Source organism: Varanus komodoensis, unplaced genomic scaffold (genome assembly GCF_004798865.1).
Source record: "Varanus komodoensis strain SLA01 unplaced genomic scaffold, ASM479886v1 scaffold12, whole genome shotgun sequence".
In the NCBI taxonomy this organism is placed as follows: Eukaryota; Metazoa; Chordata; class Lepidosauria; order Squamata; family Varanidae; genus Varanus; species Varanus komodoensis.
The window spans coordinates 454,412-475,446 of NW_025335349.1; the positions used below are offsets into that span (position 1 = coordinate 454,412).

Sequence of the window (21,035 nt, forward strand, 5' to 3'; positions counted from 1 at the left end):
TTTGCTAGAGGAACATGTTCCCCCTCAACCTCACGTTACAGGAATCTCATGTGCAAGGGCACGGCACTTGCACCATTTTGTAGGAAATACACGTAAATTCCTGAAACAGCAGTGCTCAAGTAGGGCTATTACACTCATAGCTTTAAAAAAAAACCCTTACATGTAACAGGAGAGATGTGAAGAGAAAAGGGCACATGTCTGTGCTTGGCCAAGCAGTTCAGTAACTGAGTGAACTGGGTCATTAACAAATACACAAATTGCACAACAGTTACACAAAACATTACAACACTGGAAATCAAGTCTCTTTCTTCTTTTTAATCTACAACCCCTGCATATGTCAAAGTGTTTTGTAATGTCTACATAACTGTGGACAGCCTGGCCCTCAGGTTTATACCACATCAGCATATGGGCTATGAGATGCCTTTCATCTTTATCATCAGCATTTATTTGCATCCTGTTCTTCCCTCCCAATGGAAGCCCAGAGTGAAAATATATAGAATACCGTATAGTTAAGAAATGGCAGATATTTTTGCTACAGCATCCTTAACCCCTGGTCAGCATAGATTGGACATTCTGACAGTTGTAATCCTAAACATCAGGTTCCTTACTTCTGCTATTGAATGATGTGCATACTCTATTAAAATATTAAAAATGTAGGTCATATCTACTTTCATTATTAAGAGTAGAAGCATAAAATGCTATGCATTTTCAAGCACCTCTGTGTGGTGTTAATTAACTGATTAACTGACATCCTTTGAAAACTATTGTATGTGATCTCATATTTAATCTATGATGGTTCTTTTAGCCCTACAGTTTATCACTGGAGGAGTGAGGCTCCTGCCAGAATGAGTTTAGCCAGGAAAATCTTTCTGACAACAGGCCCCACACAGATGCAGAAATGTGTGATGCACAGAGACCACGAAGAATAACTATAGGAACCTGTTTCCTGTTATTCAGACAAGCAGCTGACTTGTCACAGTATGACCTGGATAAATTACATAATGCATTGTGTGAAAACGGCTTTGCTCAGGGGACAAACCCAGGAGTGAAGCATTCAAGGCAAGAGAATGATCCAATTTTGTAATTACCATGGAGAAAACACCCACACAAATATTGCAAGGAATAATATAGACCAAATTCAAATATATAACCCCTTCTTTTCTTACCTCATAAAACATATAGAGGGACAGCAGTGTAAGTCCAAGGTTATAGACCACTAGAATACCCCTGCATGAGAATGGTGGTCTTTTCTGCATATACTTTGGTCCTAACCATACGATTAATAAGTACAAGACAGAGAAGATGAAGGTAGGTGTGTAGTTAGTCAGGAGAAGCCATCCTTTTACTCTGGGATCTGGAAAACAGCACAGGTTTTATTTAATGTAATGCTATGACAACACTTACCATCTGGACGTTGCTGTTTTAAAGCTGTAAGGCTAGTGAAGGCTAGAAAGGCAGTGTATGTGGAATCACTTTTCCCCAAGTATCTGGCTATCCTCAGTGCCAATATCCCAGAATAAAGGAGTCTGGGACTAAACTTTGTGCTGAGTTTCTTCCCACCACCACCCATTTCACAAGACTTTATCAATAGGCCCTGAAGAAATAATAGGTGGCAAATGAACTTAGAAAGGTCAATTGTTCTGAATTATGCAATAACCATACACGTAGAGCTGTTTTATTTAATTGTACTGTTGCTAAGGGAAGTACAACTAATTACATTCCCTTTACAATATGCAGTTCCCCTAAGGAGCATTTGACATACAAGTCCACATATTATCTCTTACATCCTGATTCCAGGTGCTTTTTTATTTCAAGTAACTTTTCATTCTCTCATATGCAATTAACTTTACTTTCCTCCCCTGTTATTACTGCATTATGTTTTTTAAGTATGATGGATTTTAAGAGGGGTAGGATGTCCAAACACACCATTTAATTGCCACCTTAACAGTTTAAAAGTGCCAGGTTGGTGGCAAAATAAGGACAATTTAATTCTTTTTCTAAATAGCTTGTAAATGTTCTGCATGCAGAAGAGTTTGTGCTCTTCTGTTTTACAGCCTTGTGTGTGTGTGAGTGGGGGGGGGGGGTAACTTCCCAAAAAGTTTGTGTTAAAATTTTGAGCTTTCACATTTTAGAAACCTGGGACTTGATCCAGCCAGGGGTTGATAAATTTAACTCGCACTGACTTGATGGCACAATGAAGCACACAAGCATACGGACTGCCTTACACCTTGCTATTCAACATCTATGTAAAACCAATGAGTGGAGTCATCCAAAGTCTTGGAGTGCCCTGCCATCAGTTTGCTGATGACACAGAGCAATATTTCTCCTTTTCATTGTCAGCAGGTGAGGCTCAGGACGTGCTAAAGCTGTATCTGGTTACAATAATGGACTGGATGAGGGTGAACAAACTGAAACTCAATCCAGACAAGACTGAGATGCTGTGGTTGGGTGGGTCTTTTGACTGCATGAGGGCAGGGAATGTTCGCCCTGTTCTGGACAGAGTCACACACCCGCTGAGGGAACAGGTTCATAGCCTGGGAGTGATCCTTGCTCCAGCTTTGTCCCTCGAGGCTTGGGTGGCACAAGTGGCTTGGAGAGCCTTCCATCAACTTTGGCTGGTGGCTTAGCTACATACTTGACTGGGCAGGGATATTCTGGATGAAGTTCCTGTTCCAGTAATCGATACACTGGATTACTGCAATGCACTCTAATATGCTCGAAGACCGTTCAGGAGCTGCAGCTGGTGCAGAATACAGCAGCCAATTAATCTGTCGGACCTGCAGATATGAATGTATATGACTAGTTCTGGCCCACTTGCATTGGCTGCTTGTATGCGTCCAGATCCAATGCAAGGTGCTGGGTTTAAGCTATAAAGCCTTACACGGTTTAGGGCCACAATACCTGTCAGAGAGCATCTCCTAGCCATGAGTGCTTACAAGGGGGAGGGCTTTTGCAGTGGTGGCCCACATCTTTGGAATTACCAACTGAGCCCCACTGTGGCTCAGCTGGTGCTGAATGTGTCGCCTTTTTAGCTCCGAGGATCTCTTTTCTCAGGCTTTTAAGGACTTACTCAGCCACCCAGAGACTTGAGGGAGAAGACCAGGTGTTTTGCTGGCTCAGTCTTTTGTTATTCCTTGCTATCATCTGTTTGTATTATCTGTTTTTAGATGTTTAAAACTTCTTAGCATTTTTCTCAATTTTATTATATTTTAATTGTATTTTCATCATCTGTTTTTCTGGACTCTGTAAACCACCCAAAGAGCTTTGGCTGGGGAGTGGCAGAGAAATGAAACAAACAAAGAAACAAGCAACAGCATCAAATATTTGCTCCAACACTTAATGCTATGTGCTTGGACTTCCCTGTTGTACTACCTCAGATGCTTTCAAGTCATTAATTGGAAACCTCTTCCAGTCTGGAGGCCAAATTCCGTACTGGACCTCCTGGGGGGCTCATTCCAGTGGTGAATGGGCCAACGGGATGGGCCAAAAGCAAAAGGGCTGGAGTAAAAGATGGAACTGACACCTTTCATTGCTTGTAACTATGCTTTAGGAAGACACATGTCAAATCTGGGGACAGAAAACCATGCAAAATCACCAAAAGATTAGCAGTCAGGATAAAGGGTATACGGCCATCTGGAGAATTAGACTTGGTTGCAAGGCCTAAGTTGCCCCTCTGCTTCAGCTGGAATTATACCTACCCAAGGACAGGAATCAAACCCAGGCCCTCCTACACATACAGCATGTGCTTCACCATTTAGTAATAACACTGACTACATACGCTCAAATCTTCGCCCCCAAACTTGTCAGTGAACCCAAGTGCTTAAACGTTGATGGACATTTCATCTGGTAATCAGAGAGCTATTTTAGTACTTGCCACTGTCGCTATGAAGGTTGACTTGCTGCTGACAAGGCTAGTAACTGATGGATTCTTCTGAACAAGCCAGTGAGATGGGCTCCCACTCCCCATACAACTATTTCATGGTGGTGTTTGCGCTGAACAGCACTAAATACTTTCAGCCTGGCACAGTGCTCAGAACAAATAGACTCAGCACTTCTGAGTCAGTCTTGAGATGGCTGTGGATGCAGGAGCCTGAAGTATATCTAAGAATTGTGTACACACACACACACACACACACACAACAACTATGTTACTCTTCTCGTGTCTCTACTATATGTAAGGATAAAATTCAGGGCGGCAGTAGCTCTGGGAGCAGCTCTTTTGCCTACAGTGGGATTTCTTGTGGAGTTGATATTTATTTATTATGCTACTATTTTTGTCCTAGGGAGTACTGTCCCTGTTTGGAGGTGGGGAGGCAGTTCATTTATATATATACACACATATGAAAAAAACACCTAAGGCTACAATGGAATAAACCAGAACATCTATTTTATTGAACTGTATTAAGTCATTGGGTATACATACATGCACACGCACACACAATTTGCATCGTGTTATAAGCCAGATAAACATGCCAGGAGACTTGGTCCTCATCCACAAAGACACCATGCAATGCTTCAGTTGTAAGTTTGACCACTGAACAGTAGCTAGATGGCTCAGTCCCTTAAATATAAATGACATACCTCTTGGTCCAAGCCAAACATCCAGATAGCTATTGATTGTTTTGTCCAGGGATTCCATTGAATGACCTAAAGTGAAAAAACAAAGCTGTTTTACTTTTCTTTACAGACACATACAATCTAAGGTAACATTTTGACTTGAAGGCCACTCCTCCTGAAATATACCAGGAATATGGATGCGAGTCATACATGCCACATGCTAGGAAGGGTGAGGAGAGACCTTGTGTAATACCATGACTGCCATCCTACACTAACATACTTCGGCGTCAATCCCAATGAATGCAGCGGGCTTACATCTTGAGTAGACCTGTACAGGATTGCTCTGCAACTGAGCTTTCTGCATTTCTTACAGATATATAATGTAAACTGGGATGATGCTCCTCCACTTAAATTGCATGAGAGGTTGAAACAAGACTTAGTACAAATACACTGGAGATGTTTGGTTTTAAAGTAATTTTCTAAGGGAGTTTTAAACATAACAAGTGTGCTAGGGTAAAAGTTTTCTTGCTTTCAGTAGTTGAAAACTGTGGAAAGCACAAATAATGAGAAATGGACACTGAGATGGAATGGAACACATCAAGAAGTTCACTTCTAACACAGCAACTCTTTTTAAAATGGCTTTTCCTGTTCTGAAGACACCATGCAAAGAAAGGTCAACACGGAAGCGGCCTAGCCCAAGCAACAGGACTGGGAAGGTTCCACCTTAAAGAGGCTTCGGTCCGCAGATGGACCAAGCTACCTGAACCGTATCTCCTAGTCTTATCTTGTATATCTGCTAGCCTGAATCTGAAACATCAGTAAATCATGCTAGCTGTATCTGCACAGGATTAATAAGAATGTAAAAAGGGACCCTTTCCAATGGACTCTCCCTCCTCCCAGGAAAGAGCGGAGCTCTTTTGGGTGGTACAAGGGCTGGTTCAGTCTGGCCCTAAGAAAGATCTGGTTCCACACTCGAAGGCCCGCTCTGATGACTTTGCCAAGCATTTCAGGGAGAAAATCGCTCAGATTCACCATGAGCTTGACTCTACTATTGAATCAGATTCTACTGGGGAGATGCTGTCGACGCCGTCGAGTCCACAATCAATGGATGAATTTCAGTTGTTGCGGCCTGATGATGTGGACAAGGTGCTTCGACAAGTACGCCCTACCACCTGCTTACTAGACCCATGCCCATCTTGGCTACTTAAGAAAGCCAAGGACGGGATTGGGACCTGGATCCCGGAGGTGGTCAATGCCTCTTTAAGAGACGGCCCGGTACCTGCCCCTTTAAAGGAGGTGGTAGTCCGGCCAGTCCTAAAGAAGGCATCCCTGGATCCAGAGGTGGCCGCCAATTATAGACCGGTGGCCAACATCCCGTTCCTGGGCAAGGTGCTAGAGCGGGTGGTGGCGGGACAACTCCAAGCACTCTTGGATGAAACTGATTATCTGGACCCATTTCAGTCCGGCTTCAGACCCGGGTATGGCACTGAATCTGCCTTGGTCGCCCTGTACGATGACCTGTGCAGGGAGAAGGACAGGGAGAGTGCGTCCCTGTTAGTTCTCCTGGACCTCTCAGCCGCTTTCGATACCATCGACCATGGTATTCTTCTGAATAGGCTAGCGGGATTGGGAGTTGGAGGCACTGCGTGGCGGTGGTTCCACTCCTATCTCAACGGCCAATTTCAGAAGGTGGTGCTGGGGGACTATGGCTCTGCGCCATGGCAGTTATGCCATGGATTTCCGCAGGGATCCATTTTGTTCCCCTTGCTGTTCAACATCTACATGAAACTGCTGGGAGAGGTCATCAGGAGGTGTGGGCTGCAGAATCATCAGTACGCTGATGATACCCAGCTCTAGCTCTCGTTTTCCACCAATCCAGGTGAGGCAGTGGCTGTGCTGAACCGGTGCCTAGCCGAGGTAATGGGCTGGATGAGGTCCAATAAACTGAAGCTCAATCCAGACAAGACGGAGATCCTGTTAGTGGGTGGCTTGGGCCTTGGGATGGGGGACTTGGGCCTTGTTCTAAATGGGGTTGCACTCCCTCTGAGAGACAGGGTTCGCAGCTTAGGAGTGCTCCTCGACCCTGAGCTGTCTCTAGAAGCTCAGGTGACGGCGGTGGCGAGGAGCGCCTTCCTTCAGCTTCGGCTGATCCATCAGTTGCGTCCCTTCCTGGAGAACGACTGCCTGGCGACAGTGACACACGCATTGGTGACTTCCCGATTGGATTTCTGTAACGCGCTCTACGTGGGGCTACTCTTGAAGACGGTCCGGATACTTCAGTTGGTGCAAAATAGAGCTGCTTGTTGGTAGCATTTGAGGGGGGAACACTTTTTATTGCTTGCTTCTATAACAGTGACAAGGTGTGTGTCCTTGTGGGGTGTGGGGTGGGAGGGCTGGCCAGGTTTAGTTATCAGCATGGCATTAACCTGTGTGGACTTGCTTTGCATGGCTCCATATATACCATGTACATCACAGTGTTCAGTACCTGGCCTCTCCAGTTAAAGGTTCCCAAGCTGGGAACATTCTACCTTAAAACAGGCATTGCCAGGCAGCAAACATACAACTGAGATAAATGGACCACTATTTTCTAACCAGATGGTTTTAGACTTCCACGGGCCCCTCAGGCTGTTGCCAAACAGAATGCCAGCACAAAAACAACAATCAGCACAGATATTCACCAAGCAATATTCCTTCCAGCAAATGTTCCAAAGCTACAGTCTTCCTTGAAGTTTATCTTAGATGCACACCCCATGGACTGTATTAGCAGTTAAATGTTCTCAAAGTGTTTATACTGAGAGATGATGAAGCTTGTGCAGAGTCTTCTCACAAAATAAAATTTTAAAAAAAGGAAAACACCTACTGAGCCACTTTTAAACCACCACAGTTGAGATATATTGTGTAGTAATTGTATGATAAAGTAATTATTCAAATTTATCTTAAGGACCTTACTAGAAAGAATGTATATCCATTCCTTATTATCCTACCCATATAAGAGGCAAGCAACTTACCTGGAGCCAAAGCAAGGGAAGCCCAGGAAGGCAAGATTCGTTGCAAAATGGGGTTTGCTTTGTTTCCCTGCACCCTTCTCAGAGGAAGGGACAAAGGGAAGGAAAGGGATGTTGGTTCTTTTCTCTAGGCCAGACACCCTTTAAACTTCATGGATTACACCCTAGTAAGAATATTAGGTCTAACTAACAAACCCTCAATAAGTGATCTTGAGGATGCACCTCCCTGGATTTGTACTGCTTCTCTAAATATATAACAACATATTTTCTTTATTAATTTAGTCAATTTATATTCCACCTATCTTCCACCATAGCATTCATGGGGTCCCCAAGTGGTTGCCCATCCAAGCATTGACCAGGCTGAGGTTCAGTAAGTGGCTGCCTTCAAGAATAGCCAGGATGCTTTGAATACAGCTGGTCTGACTGAGCTATGATTCTGGAAGCTACAACCAGACCCTCCTGCAGTCTGAACTCCCAGGGTCCAACATTCAGTCCTGGAATGTTAATCCTAGTGTCTGCCTCTTAACAGTAATTAAGTCCCATTCTCAAATTTTACTAATGCACAGGATGTCTGTGGTCCTCACCACAATACATGGTGATCACCATCAATACAGGTGGTCTTAAAGAGGATTGCACATATTACAGAGGGCAGGGTCATCAAAGTCCTGCCAGCTACAGGCTACGTTCGGTGTCAAAGCCAGTATGCCTATGTTCACCAGGTGCCAGGGAACATGGGTGAAAGAGTGCTGTTGCACCCATGTCCTGCTTGTGGATTTCCTGCGGGCAGCTTTCTGGCCACTGTGGACTAGAGGAATCCTTGCAGGGTTATTGTTATGTTCTTAAATTACATCTTCAACTTTCAATATGTGAAACTTACATAAACTTCTGATAATCCAATGAGTCAGTCAGTCCTTGGTGTTACGTGTGTGTGTGTGTGTGTGTGTGTCCATCCGTGTGTCCACACAGACAGCTGGGACTATCCAAGGAGAATATCAGAACGGAAATAGAAAAGTCAGCATATCCTGAAATGCTTACTGTACTTCCAAAATCAGGTAGAAGTTTGCTACACTTGTAATCCAAATCACCAGTTAATAAGAAAAGGGATAAATTGTCATCCCTGATAATTATTGCAGCATTGACTAAAAGGCTTAAACTTGATACACATGTAAAACAACTGATTTTGTAAAAAACAACAACAACTGAAAAATGGACTTAATGCTGCTCCCTTAAAACAGGATTTGAACTATATCCCTTAGTAACTAAAATCTGAAATCCAATACATTTAGAAGGCATGATTGGCGATATTTGCACATCTTTTGGAGGGTGTATGTTGCGAAATGGCTAATAGTCACAAAAACTAAATAGCTGATACTTGGGGAATGGGGTATATGTTTAAGTATATGCTTGTGTGTGTATCTCAGAGAGAGAGAGAGAGAGAGCGCGCGCGCGCGCATATCAAGGTGCTTGCATTTAAAACAAAAGGTCCAATTAAGAGGTATGACATGTTTACATCTATCAGTAAACACAGAGCACATGATATTTACTTTGAAATAGAGATCAGCATTTTGGCATAGCACAAGCCAAGCCATATGCGGAACTGAACACCAAGCCATGAAATGTCTACCATCACTAAGGTGGTTGGGAAGAGGTCTTCCAACAGCAGCCAGATATGTGAGTCTGCATTTGTCTAAATATATAAATAAACTGAATGTAGCAAATAAACTGACATTGTGTGCAACTGCAAAGCCTGCACAGGAAGAATTACAAATAAAATTTTAACAAAACAACGAAATCAAGACAAAGTCATTACTTTGCTTCTCACATAAGGTAGAGGAAAAATGCATTCCCCTCAAGCTTTGGGCTGCAGTCTCTCTGACAAGGCAATTTTCATGCAATACAATCTTTACTGCAATGATATCATTTCAGTATGACTGGAAACTTAAAGTTACAAAAGACCACACTGTATTGTCAATATGAAGAATCTACAAACACAAGATGTGTTCCTGGTTTTCTCTGCAACATACATTAATTTCTGTCTTTACAGTGACCTTTTGTTTGCCAAACTTATGCAAGAAAAAGAAAAGATATCTGCTTCCTCCCCACTAAAAAACAAAATGCAAGTTATGTTTCCAAAACTGAGGCAGTTACTCCAAAGTATTTTGTAATAGGAACAACTGGACTGAAGGAGAAGGGTGGGATTGCCACCACTGGCAGACAGGAGGATTAAAAAAAATGATTTGTTAATCAGGTCACAAAAGCTTCTGCCTACTTATTTGGGTGTGCAGGCTGCAAAATATACTTTCTTCCTGACACTGGATTAGATAATAGTCCAGCTATTAGCTCATGAGTCCTACTGGTGAAAAACAAACAAGAAACATGTCCATAATAGTTTAAGTAAGGTTAATCTACAGTGCCCTGCAAAAGCATTTACCACACACGCAGAATCTTCACATTTTGTTGTGTTACAATCTGAACTGAAATGGATTTTACTTGATGTAGGTAAGATAAGCAACACTCCGAAGATGCAAAATAATTTTATTGTGGCACAAAAATTAAGTAACCAAAACCAACTGGCACTTGTTGGTTGCCTAAGTACTCACCCCTTCAGTCAATAATTGGGACTGGCAGAAGTAATACTTTGGCAGCAACTGCAGTGGTGAAACTTCTTGGGCAAGTTTTTCTTGGCCTTGTGCATCTAAATCCTGCAGGTCTTGCCCGTTATTCTTGGTCTGCTCTAGTGCTGTCAGGTTGGATGGGGAATGTTGGTAAACAAGAACTTTCAAATTTTTCAAAGATTCTGAGTTATACTGACCTTGGCTTTCACTGGGCCATCTGAAGCTACTGAGGTTCTTTAAACGATTCCAGTGTTACTTTGGCTGTGTGTTTCAGTCACTGTCCCAGAGGAAAAGTGACCGTTGGCACCAATCTCTAATCTATTTGCAGTCCCAGGTAGGTTTTCCTTAAGAATTACCCTGTATTTGGGCTCCAGTCCTCTTGCCCTTAATCCCGACAAATTTCCCAGTTCCTGCCAAGGAAAAGGGTCCTCACAGTTTTAGGGATGGTGTTCTCAGGGCATTTTGCAGCAAAAGTTCCATTTTGGTCTCAGTGGACTGGACCACCTTTCCCCACATGATTCCTGTGTCTCCCAAAAGGGCTTTAACACGGGTTGGTTTCAGCAGTGGCTTTCCTCTTGCTGCTCTTCCATAAAACCCAACTTTGTGGAGCCTTTGTACAACAGTCGTCCCACGGCTGGGTTCTCCTCGGCTATGGCTCACTGCAGCTCTTTCACAATTACCACTGGCCTCTTGATTGCTTCTCTAACTAAGCAGGTTGCTGAGTTTTGGAAGACAGCCTTCTTTAGACCAAGTCACAGCTGAGCTATAATCTTTCCATTTAGCAATAATGGATTTTACTGTGTTCCACGGGATAGTCATACCTCAGGATTTTTTTTAAGTACAACACATGCTTGTCTAGTACTTCTGCACAATTTATCCCAGATTTGTTTTGACAGCTAGTTGGTCTCCATGATGCAGTTTGTTTCAATATTCCGCCCAACAAACTTTGGGGGCCTTCCAGACACAGGTGTATTAAATCATGTTGCACAAGGTGGCCCTCATTCAACTACTTACGGTATGGTGATTTCTAGAGGAAGTGGACTGCACCACAGTTTATTTAGTCAGGTCACACCAAGGGGACTGAAAACCAACCAATGCCAATTTGTTTTTGTTTAGCACTTTTGTACTAAAATAAAAATATTCTTCACTTTCATTTTACTGAGCGTCTTGTGTACATCAAGTGATAACAATGCCAATTTACTCCATTTCAATGCCAGGTTACAACACAACAAAGTGAAGAAAAGTCAAAGGAGGTGGGTGAATACTTCTGCAAGACACTGTATTTCCTTTGGACAGCCTTATCCTATTCAGGGATGGTGTGGGAACTAGAGGCAAGAGGCTGGCAGGCAAGCATCCCAACCTCTCCTCAACAGTTTGTACTTCCAAACCCCAACCCTCCCACCCAGCTCTAGAAGGGAGCCCAACAATTGAAGCAGCACCCTGGGAATGGCCTCAGCACCCCTTGTCTGCGCACTGCACAGGTTCGTTGTTTTGCATCATCTACCTCAGCCTTTTCATTCCTGTGCCCTGAACGTGTGTTGGGCTGCAACCCCCACCATCTCCAGGTCAGCTGGCCAATAAACCCCTTCCCAACTTGGAGTTTCTCCAGATGTATAAGACTACTGTTACTACCGTGCCAGGGCAGGCAGACCAATGGCCAGGCTGTATGGGAGTGTGACACTTGCCCACACAGCTGGAAGGCACCATGTGGGGAAAGGATGCCCTATGCAAAGAGCAGAACTATGTTTAAAACATGGTCCCGCCACAGTCATGTGTGGGTTGGAATCAAGATAACAGACAAGTAGCAATAAGAACTGCCAGAAGTGGTGTCTGCTTTGTGGGAAGGAAGAGAAGGAAGCAAAGCTTTTTGCATGCAAGGCACCTCATTTTTCATAACGAGCAAGAAAGATACAGTGTGTGGCCTTTTGCTTTTCACTGCTTGAAAGGTGTCTTAAAGGAGCTGGCATTCCCCTGGGAACCATCTGGGCTGCCATAGAAGGTTTGTCTCACAAGGAGAAAGATCACTATAAACTATGCTGACATTGTTAGTACATGCTGGCAACAGCACTTCCTTGAGAATTAGAGGTAAACAATTGTAGTCCAGAATCCTGAGTGCAGATGAACCCAAGCAAAATGATCCTTATGCACATTTAGATTATGCAATTTTCTCAACCAAGGAATATGTCATGCCAGTGTCAAAATGTGCAACTATTATACTGGGAAATGAAACAGTAAATTAGTCACAGTAAAGAGGGGGTAGACTGGCCATAATTACAAGACACTTCTGGCTACTTTAAACTATGAATTTTTGATCAGAAACAATCCAGACCCACAGCAAGGAAAGAATGGCTTTAAGTTGGCACTAGCTCTCTTGAGAGGCTGTTGTATGCCAACATTTGGACAGAACACAAAACCAAACTGGCTAAAAGTATTCTGCCTCCTCCTCCTAGCAGTGCAGCCACATTGCCCAATAACAAACAGTGAAACAATAGCACCCATTATGTCGGAAGTCTGGTGGTGGTTTGTTGCTCTTATGAACCAGGAACTAAAAACCAACATTAAATCATGGCTGTAGGCTCTGGGTTGCCAGGAGAACTTAATGGAAAGCTTCTTGGGACTGATAAGCCAGAGTGCTCAGCAATTCCATTCATCCTTACATCCAAATATGGCCAATATATCTAAGACTGCCCTTCTCCTCTTTCTTCCCAAGCCCTCCTTCTCCCTATATACTTGACCCTATCCACTGGCACTTATACCTTCACCCCCCTTGAACAGGCACATGCCCGTGGCTTTATCTTGACTCCTCTCACTCCGTTCTTCCTCATAACCAGCCTGTAGCCTCATCATCTCGCTTCTCCCTTTCCACACTATAAAACAGGGGTCCTCAAACTTTTTGAATAGGGGGCCAGTTGAAGGGCTGCAGTGACTGTCCCGGGCCGGTGAGGTGGGGTGCCTGGGGCACAGGCCAGTGAGGTGCCGTCAGGCCTGCGCGAGGTGGCATCGGACACACGCGAGGGTGGCTCGCTCGCTCGGAGATCTCCCAGTGAGTCCAAAACCATCTCCAAGCGAGAAAGTCACCACCTCTGCTCCCACGCTGCAGGGCAGCAGCGAGCGCACGCGTACAGGGGGCAGGTGGCAGCGGCTCGCTTGCTCAGAGACCATCTCTGAGCGAGCGAGCGAGCAAGCCACCACCTCTCCGCCCGCGCAGCAACCATGCGTGCAGGCAGCGAATGGCAGCTCGGGCCGGATGGATGGCCATGGTGGGCCGGATCCGTCCCGCGGGCTGTAGTTTGAGGACCCATGCTGTAAAACCATGGGTTTCTTCTCTGTGTTTTCCCAAAAGCTGTGGGCTTCTCGCCTACTAAGGTCCCACTTTGGTCCCCTTGCGACCATCAGGCCCACAAATCATTCTTTTTCTCATTGCTCTGATTATGTGATTTCTTCCCTTAATGGTTTGACCCGTAATAGATCCAGCACACTCTGGAGTGCTCCTCACTCTTACATCCAATGCCCTTCATAGATATGCACCCACCCCCTTAGTGCCCTGCTCCCCAATACATCCCTGCCCAGTATTCCTCCAGCTCCCCTACTTTCGGCCTTCAGAAGGTCTCCTACTCTATCAAAAGGCTCCACTTCTTCTCCATTGCCCCCAGTTATTACTGGTTCACAAAAAGCTTGGAGCTTCCTCTCGGAGAACCTGGGTCAAACCATTTCTCTTGGGGAGGAGCTTGAGCCCCGTGTGTGTGTGTGTGTAGGGGGTTCTTTGCATGCAGAAGGCTTCAAGTCCAATCACTCTACAGGTAGCACTGGAAAATTTCCTGCCTCAAACATGAGACAGTCACTTCCCGTCACTGCTGACAATACAAGGCCAGAAGGATGTATGGGTTGACTCAGCATAAGGCAGCTTCCTATGCCCCTCCCTCATTTCCTTCCAATTCTTCCAGAAAGCCCATCTTTTCCATGGAACCTTTGACACAAACCTTTTGTCTCCATGCTGCTATGCATTTTTGTGGGATCTTTCGCCCAATAAGAATACATATAGATTGACCCTTTGAAAAGGAAATGAATTTATGGAAAATGAGAACAAGGGTATCTTGACAGAATCCTGCAATTTATGAAAGGTCGGGGTCTTATAATATGGTTAAAGGTAATTTAGGAGCCTTTACAGCCTAGTATTTGCTGATAAAACGTGAGAGCACACAACCCAGTGGATCTAGTGGAAACTTCAAGGAGATTGCATTTAACAAGCATGCTAAAAAGGGATGATCTTTTCCCTTTAAAAAGTTTTGCACACCTGGAACAAAATCCCATGCAGTATAATGACTTTACTCTTTGGGTAACTGGGCACAATATTGCAGTAGAAGGGAAGGGTTAGGATTAATCTGCAATTAAAAAGAAAGCTGTTGGTAGTCCTTTAACAAATGACAGAAAATAAATAATTTCCAACAAGACAAGAGAATCCTGCCCGCTCTGCCAGAGTTTTCAGGCAAGTCTTTAAAGGTGATTAAGCAGAGTTCTGTCCGAAACAGAGGAGTGGGGGCACCTGAGAACATATTTCCTGGCCTCTTGTTTTGATCTCTGCCCTTATATCCATATGTCTTCCCATATACAGGGGATCTGGACGCACCAGGAACAGTGGTGCTAGGTGAGGAGATGTTCAACCTTCCCTGCTGTGCCCATGGTACTTTTCTGCTCTACTGGGGGAAGGATACTTGTTTTAACATAGATGATAGAAAATGATAATGGAGGAAGATCCTGGTAAGATCTAGCAAGGCAGAGGGTTAAACTTTTCCTTCTGTAGCACCGCCGCTCCAGGCAAACTTAGGGGTGGGGAGACGGTCCTGCAGTTGCTTGAAAGGAAAAAAAAATCAGGGTGCTCTCCATTGCATGGATCTTCGGTTCCCACCTAAGGCATCTTTTTAGAAGTTTAAACTTCCCAGAATACTGCCTTCTCACTGAATTAATGATAATTACGATGCCTGAGAATAGTGTCGTATTTCTGCACTTGCTCTTCAAGTCCTCCAAGTAGAGATTTTTTCTCTAGCCCTGTCCAAAGAAAGATTCACAGGCCGAGGTCACCCTCAGCTTGTCAGATAAGGGGTGGACCATGAAGCAAATCCACAAGTCTTCTGCAGCACAGCCTGCCTCTGCTGAAATTTTTACTGCCATCCCAGATTGCCATTCTGGGGGCATGTAATGCATCCTCCCTCCAACCCTGCTGTGGCTGCTTTTGGGACTTGGTACCAAGACTATTTCTGCACTTGTTGGCAAGAGCTACAGTTGCATCGTAGTGAAAAGCAGAAGACTGCCCAACTACTGAAAAGGGGAAAATAAGTTGTTGATAATGGTTAAACTATCCAAATATATAACTAGAAGAACCTGCCAAAGAATTTAATGAAAAATGAAAAGCTGATTATAAGCAATTTAACCAATATTCAAGAAAACTGAACTCATAAAAATATTGCTAGTTTTACCCTTAATATTAAAGCTATGTTATTTACAATTAGCTCGATATACTGGTTCAATTTGTTTATCAATCTTAAGAACTGATTGACTAACTTGTGAGTAAAAGAGATAGAAATTTTTGCTTCTTTGTGAATTTCTTAGATGTTGAAATTATAGGCTATCTTGGTGTAATATTCCTTTGTATCCTTTCTGTACCATATATACATACATATATATTCTCTCTCAGAGAGAGAGAGAGAGAGAGAGAGAGAGAGAGAGGGAGGGAGGGAGGGAGGGAGGGAGGGAGGGGGACCTCCTTATCTGTATCTTAACTCTTTTTTATGAAAATAAAAAGACCATTGTTGTACAATGTAATTCTGTACATTTCTGTATTTACATATAACATGTCGGATAAAGTGAGTGCATATTAAGGGCACAAACCTGTGCAAAAAAGTCTTACAATTTTTAGAATTATTCAGCCAGACATGCTGGTGTTGTAGGACCTTTTTCCTGTCTACACATGCCCAAGCTTATACCCTGAGAATCTTTAAATTTAAAGAAAACACATATACACACAAACGTGCTCAGATATAGGTGACTGCAAACAACAGATTAAAATTCCCTGAGGACTGCAGATTTATAGGAAGGCACTGCAGTTGCCTATGGGCAACACATTCGTAGGCCTGCATATGAACACCCCCCCAAGTGTTTTCAAAAGTGACTTATAAATGAGCTATTAATAAGTAACAAATGTATTAATGATGCTCCTACTAAAAATGAGGAAATTTCAACCAATATTTGTCTGCAGAATCAGATGCAGAGTTTTGTTCTTTTGCATTTCCTTTCTCAATCCATCCTCAGCAGTACACCGGGAAATATTCCTCTACAGTTTCAAAAATTCTAGTTCGCAGTTAAATGGAAGAACCTTATTGGAGGCAAAGGGGCTTCTGAACATAGTTAAAAGTGCGAGCTGGGTAAAGTCAAATAATTTTGGACTTAAAGGTTGCAAACATTTTAAGTAGACAACCCCTCCAAGGTTTAAGCGTATAGCCATCAGAACTGAAAGGAGACGAAGGTTAGCCAGTCCCATGCTCCAAGCGCCCTGCGCCATGAAACAATCTACCAGCGCCATAGATCAACCTCCACAGCCCTGAACACAGCAAACCCCACCTCCCTCCCACGTTCCCTACACACAGAGAATCAATGCACTGGAGGAAGTGGATTCCAGGGAAGACAAGTCTATAGACAAAAGCTTGCACATGTTGGCTTTTTTTCTCCTCAATTGCTTTTTACAGGCTTCAATGAAGAATGGGCTAGAGGTTGCAAGCAAGAAACCGACATGACCTACAACACTTACAGGGAGGGTGATGTGTGCACTTAACCTTGCCCCTTTCTCAAGTGCTTGTCTGCTACAAATCACCCCAAAGCTGCTTTTCTCTAAGAATGTTTATTCCCAAGTGAGCACTCTGTTCTTAAAGTTGCTTCCATCTAATAAATGGATGATCTGCAACAAGCTTGATGCCCTTCAGATGTTTTGAGGCTACAGTTCTCATCATTCCTGGCCTCCGGACATGTTGGCTGGGGCTGATGGAAGTTGTAGTCCAAAATGTCTGGAAGGCACCAGATTAGAGAAGACTAATCTAACATGTTTTAGAAATTTAAGCTTTACAGAATGCTGTAAAGGAAACTCATTCCCCTTGTTCTCTCAACACTTACCCCAAATCAGCAAAAAATAATAATGATTATGTTTTTGTCATTGAGCTCAGTCATCACCTTATATTTCAGTATCTCAGTTGGACTTTGTTGTCTATGTGACAAATATCTATAGCCTAAAGGAGAGAGTAAGCTTAGTTGCAGAGTATGAATAATTCTTAGAACCAAGTGCAATGGAAATATATCAAATGGAAGAGTGAAACGAAGTGGCAAGCAGAACAGCAATAGCAGCCTTTTAGGAGAGTAATTTAGTAAAAGTAATTTCAGACCAGTGTGCATATTGTTGATTTTAAATGTATATAAAAAAGGAAGAGGAGAGGGTCTTTGTTTGTTTGAACCACTAGTTTGTTTGTTTTGGCCTTTTGCATCACTTCTACCATGAGAAAACTACAAGAGACAGGAATGCCTGGGACACTTAACAATTTAGGCAAGACATTTTAATACTGAACTGTTTGTTCATGGCATCTCCTTTAGATTTTCTTTAATGATATAACAAACAGATGTGGGATAAAGCAGATGCAAGTCACATCCTTTTTTGATACAGAAGGGATGAAGGTCATGGCAAGATTTTCCTTCTTCATTTTCACATGATAAACGATTTTCTGGGGAATCTGGGTGATAAGAAGGGTCAACCAATCCAGCAACAAAATTTTAAACTTTCCAGATGACCATTTCACCACATGGGTTGCTTTCACAGTACTACTTTTATACTGCGTGAAGTTTGACAAGGGTAGATCAGGAGTTTGAGTTGGAAAGAAGGTGAAGTTAAGAGTGAGGATTCATTCTGTAATATAGAAATAAAATCTGACCAGAATGTAACGAGAGAGTAAAAGACTCCTGCTTTCAATACAGAAGAAACAAAGGTTCTGCACTGTGATACACAGAGACCAGGAAGAAGAAACAATGGAGTGGAGGATAAAAGAGAAACCATAGTAACACTTCCAAACCCCAAGCCTTTCTGGCTGCAAAATCAGAATGACCTCAGGGCTGGTTTATCAGGCAGAGCAGGGGAGACATCCATTCTAATGCTAATGCTGCAGTTGCAGATAGGAAATTAACCTTTCAAAGTATGATACATACTAAACAAACTATCTTTAACTGGCTGGTTGCAATTAAACAAGGGTTAATAGCATGGAAGCCAAATGTAAGACCAAAATTGAAGGCAACAGGGAAAGAGATACAGCCCAGATGCAAAAAGTCCCAGCTTCAATCCCCAGCATTTCCAGGTGTGGCTAAGGAGGGAATCCCACCTGAAAGCCTGGAAAACTGCCTTCACTCAGCACCAACAGCGCTGAGCTAGATGGACCCATAGTGTGCCTCGGTACAAGGGAGCTTCCTGTGTTCCCAAACTCTTTAGGAACACACAAAAGCTAAGAGCGATCTAAACCATCTTGGGGCTGAACTGCACATTACACAAGAAATTGTTTTCTTTCCTTAAGCTGTGAAGTATCACCATTTAACCTGAACAGTCATGTATGTGCAGGCATATAAAAAAGATGCTTCTTCTCCAACCCAAAAAGCAGCTGGGGAGGGGCAATGACTGACAAAATTATGGGTGGGGAAGGCTTAATCTTCCTCCCGTTCTCTGATCAAATACCAGCCTCTTTAGCTGATCTTAATTTTTTTAATAAAAGGAAAATACTGAATGATCCAATCACAGATTTCCTATGCACAGCTAGGCCCTTAAGTGTTCCCCATTTGGCCTCTCTTTGCAACTCCTATCACTGTGGCTTATAAACCCGCCACCCCCTACATGAGATCTAACAACTGCTCCCAGTCACATGCTACAGAGCCAACATCATGGAGGCCTGGGCACATCTGGCAATTTGAGAAACTGTCCTGGGCACCAGCACAAAATGACTGCCATGGCAGGCATAGCGAAGGACAAGTTACCTGCCCCAAAGTCTGAGTACAAGGCAGCAATGGAGGCTTCGCCACAAAACCTGAAATAAGCCCAGACTTTACAAGTACCTGTTTCACAGTAATCCCAGCTGCAAATAAGAAAAGGTGTTAACTCAAAAAGGTGTTGGATTGCTAGCATACCTTGGTGAGTGCAAGGAAAGGTGTCTGGGGGCTCTCTGGTGCTCACGGGGGCCATGATGCCCAGCTTGATGCTCTATGGTGGATCCTTCAGGAAAGTCCAGTATCAAGACATTTTCAAGAAACTGCCAGCCACTGACACCCTGCAACTGTACTTTTTTTAAAACTGCCCATGAGGCAGCTCCTTTTGGTGGTGCTCTTAATATGCAAGGCATTTATAAAAGAATGATGCATTACTAAAAGGAAGCTCTCTGGATTAAGGCTTAAGGAAAGTATACAACTTATGCAAGAGTAATTAAGGTAACATAAAATAAGAGTTTTGATGTAGATGTCGTCAATCTTTTCCTTTGGAAACAAAAGTATAAAGTTTTACAAGATTTTTAAAGTTTTGCTGCTATCCCATAGAAATGGGACATTTATATTACTAGGTTTTCCATGCTGCAAAATTATCAAAATTGGGTATGCTTCTACAGTTGAGGGAAAGAGTTTATTCGAAGTATATGCAAGCTATGGAAAAACTGGGGGAAATGTAAACTGGTTCAACCCATTCAAATGACTTTAATTCTGCATCAGTTCTAAATGCAGAGTCATCTGCAATGAGATCCAATCCCAGGTGTACTGATTTCACTCCCTAGGTTAGTTGCAATTTGAGGGATCTGTGATACGCTGCTGCATTCTTCTTTCTTTTCTATATCATCCAATAGCCAAAGCTCTTAAAAGTACAACATACAGAAGTACCTCTGGAAACAATATTCTTATAGCCAATTCTCCCATTCAGTAATGCAAAAGTAGCATCAAATGTGGAGAGGGGGAGGGAGAACACACATGCGTGGAAAGTTTTATAATGTAAATCTTTCATAAATGCTGACACTCAGAAACAAGGCAAAGAGTGAGAGAGACTTTCAAATGTATGCAGTGCACTCTAATCAAATCTAAATGTACTTTACTGTTTTAACATAAAGTTGACCTTTTTAATTTGCCATTTTAAAAGGTTCTATTTGGCATCTACAGGAAATTTACACAGGTTTCCTTTGCATATTTACTCAGAAGGATGTCCCACTGTTTAGTGGAGCTTATTTCCTAAGGAAAATACCTTAGCGCTTCAGTCTCAAAACTGCAAATGCCTGTTGATGCACCCATGTACAATGATTTATTATGTTTATATCCTACCTTTCCTCCAAGCAGCCCAAGGTGGCGTACATGGTCCCCCTCTCCTCCATTACACACCCACAGTAATGGATGTGTCAGGAATCTGAGGCTGAGGGGAATGAAAATCCAATGGATTTTCATGATTCAGTCCCCTGGTTTCTTTCACATGTTGTTAAAATCACTAGGGAAATTTCTGCAAATAAGCAGCTAATGAGCACGTGGCTTTAGAACAATTTGTACAGAATCTGCCAAATTGCATATTCTGTTAAATTGTGCTCAAGCCATATGGTTTTTAGGCACTTGTACAAATTTCATTAGTAGTTAATAAAATGTGCAAACTGGTCTGCCTTGAAGCAGGAAGTCTGCAACAATACCCCTGACTCAGCCTGCTTCTGATCATCAGAGCAGAAGTGGGGAGTTAATCTGCCCGGCTCAAACAAGCTGAATTTCCCTGTTCTAGTCCATCCTTAAATGTTTAAGCAGCAGCCCATCTTCCAAGGGCTGAGGTGGA

At 43.1% G+C, this 21,035-nt stretch overlaps 1 protein-coding gene across 1 annotated transcript in view; it reads right to left on the minus strand.

Moving 5' to 3' along the window:
• The window catches only part of ELOVL5 (ELOVL fatty acid elongase 5), a 62,952-nt gene that overhangs the window by 20,450 nt on the left and 21,467 nt on the right, over nucleotides 1–21,035 (minus strand). Inside the window, exons 2-3 of the mRNA XM_044421532.1 lie at nucleotides 4,582–4,647; nucleotides 1,167–1,354 (exon numbers count right to left, since the gene is read on the minus strand). Of these exons, the coding sequence (XP_044277467.1) occupies nucleotides 1,167–1,354; nucleotides 4,582–4,639 (246 nt within the window). The 5' untranslated portion in view covers nucleotides 4,640–4,647. The remainder of the gene's footprint in view (nucleotides 1–1,166; nucleotides 1,355–4,581; nucleotides 4,648–21,035) is intronic.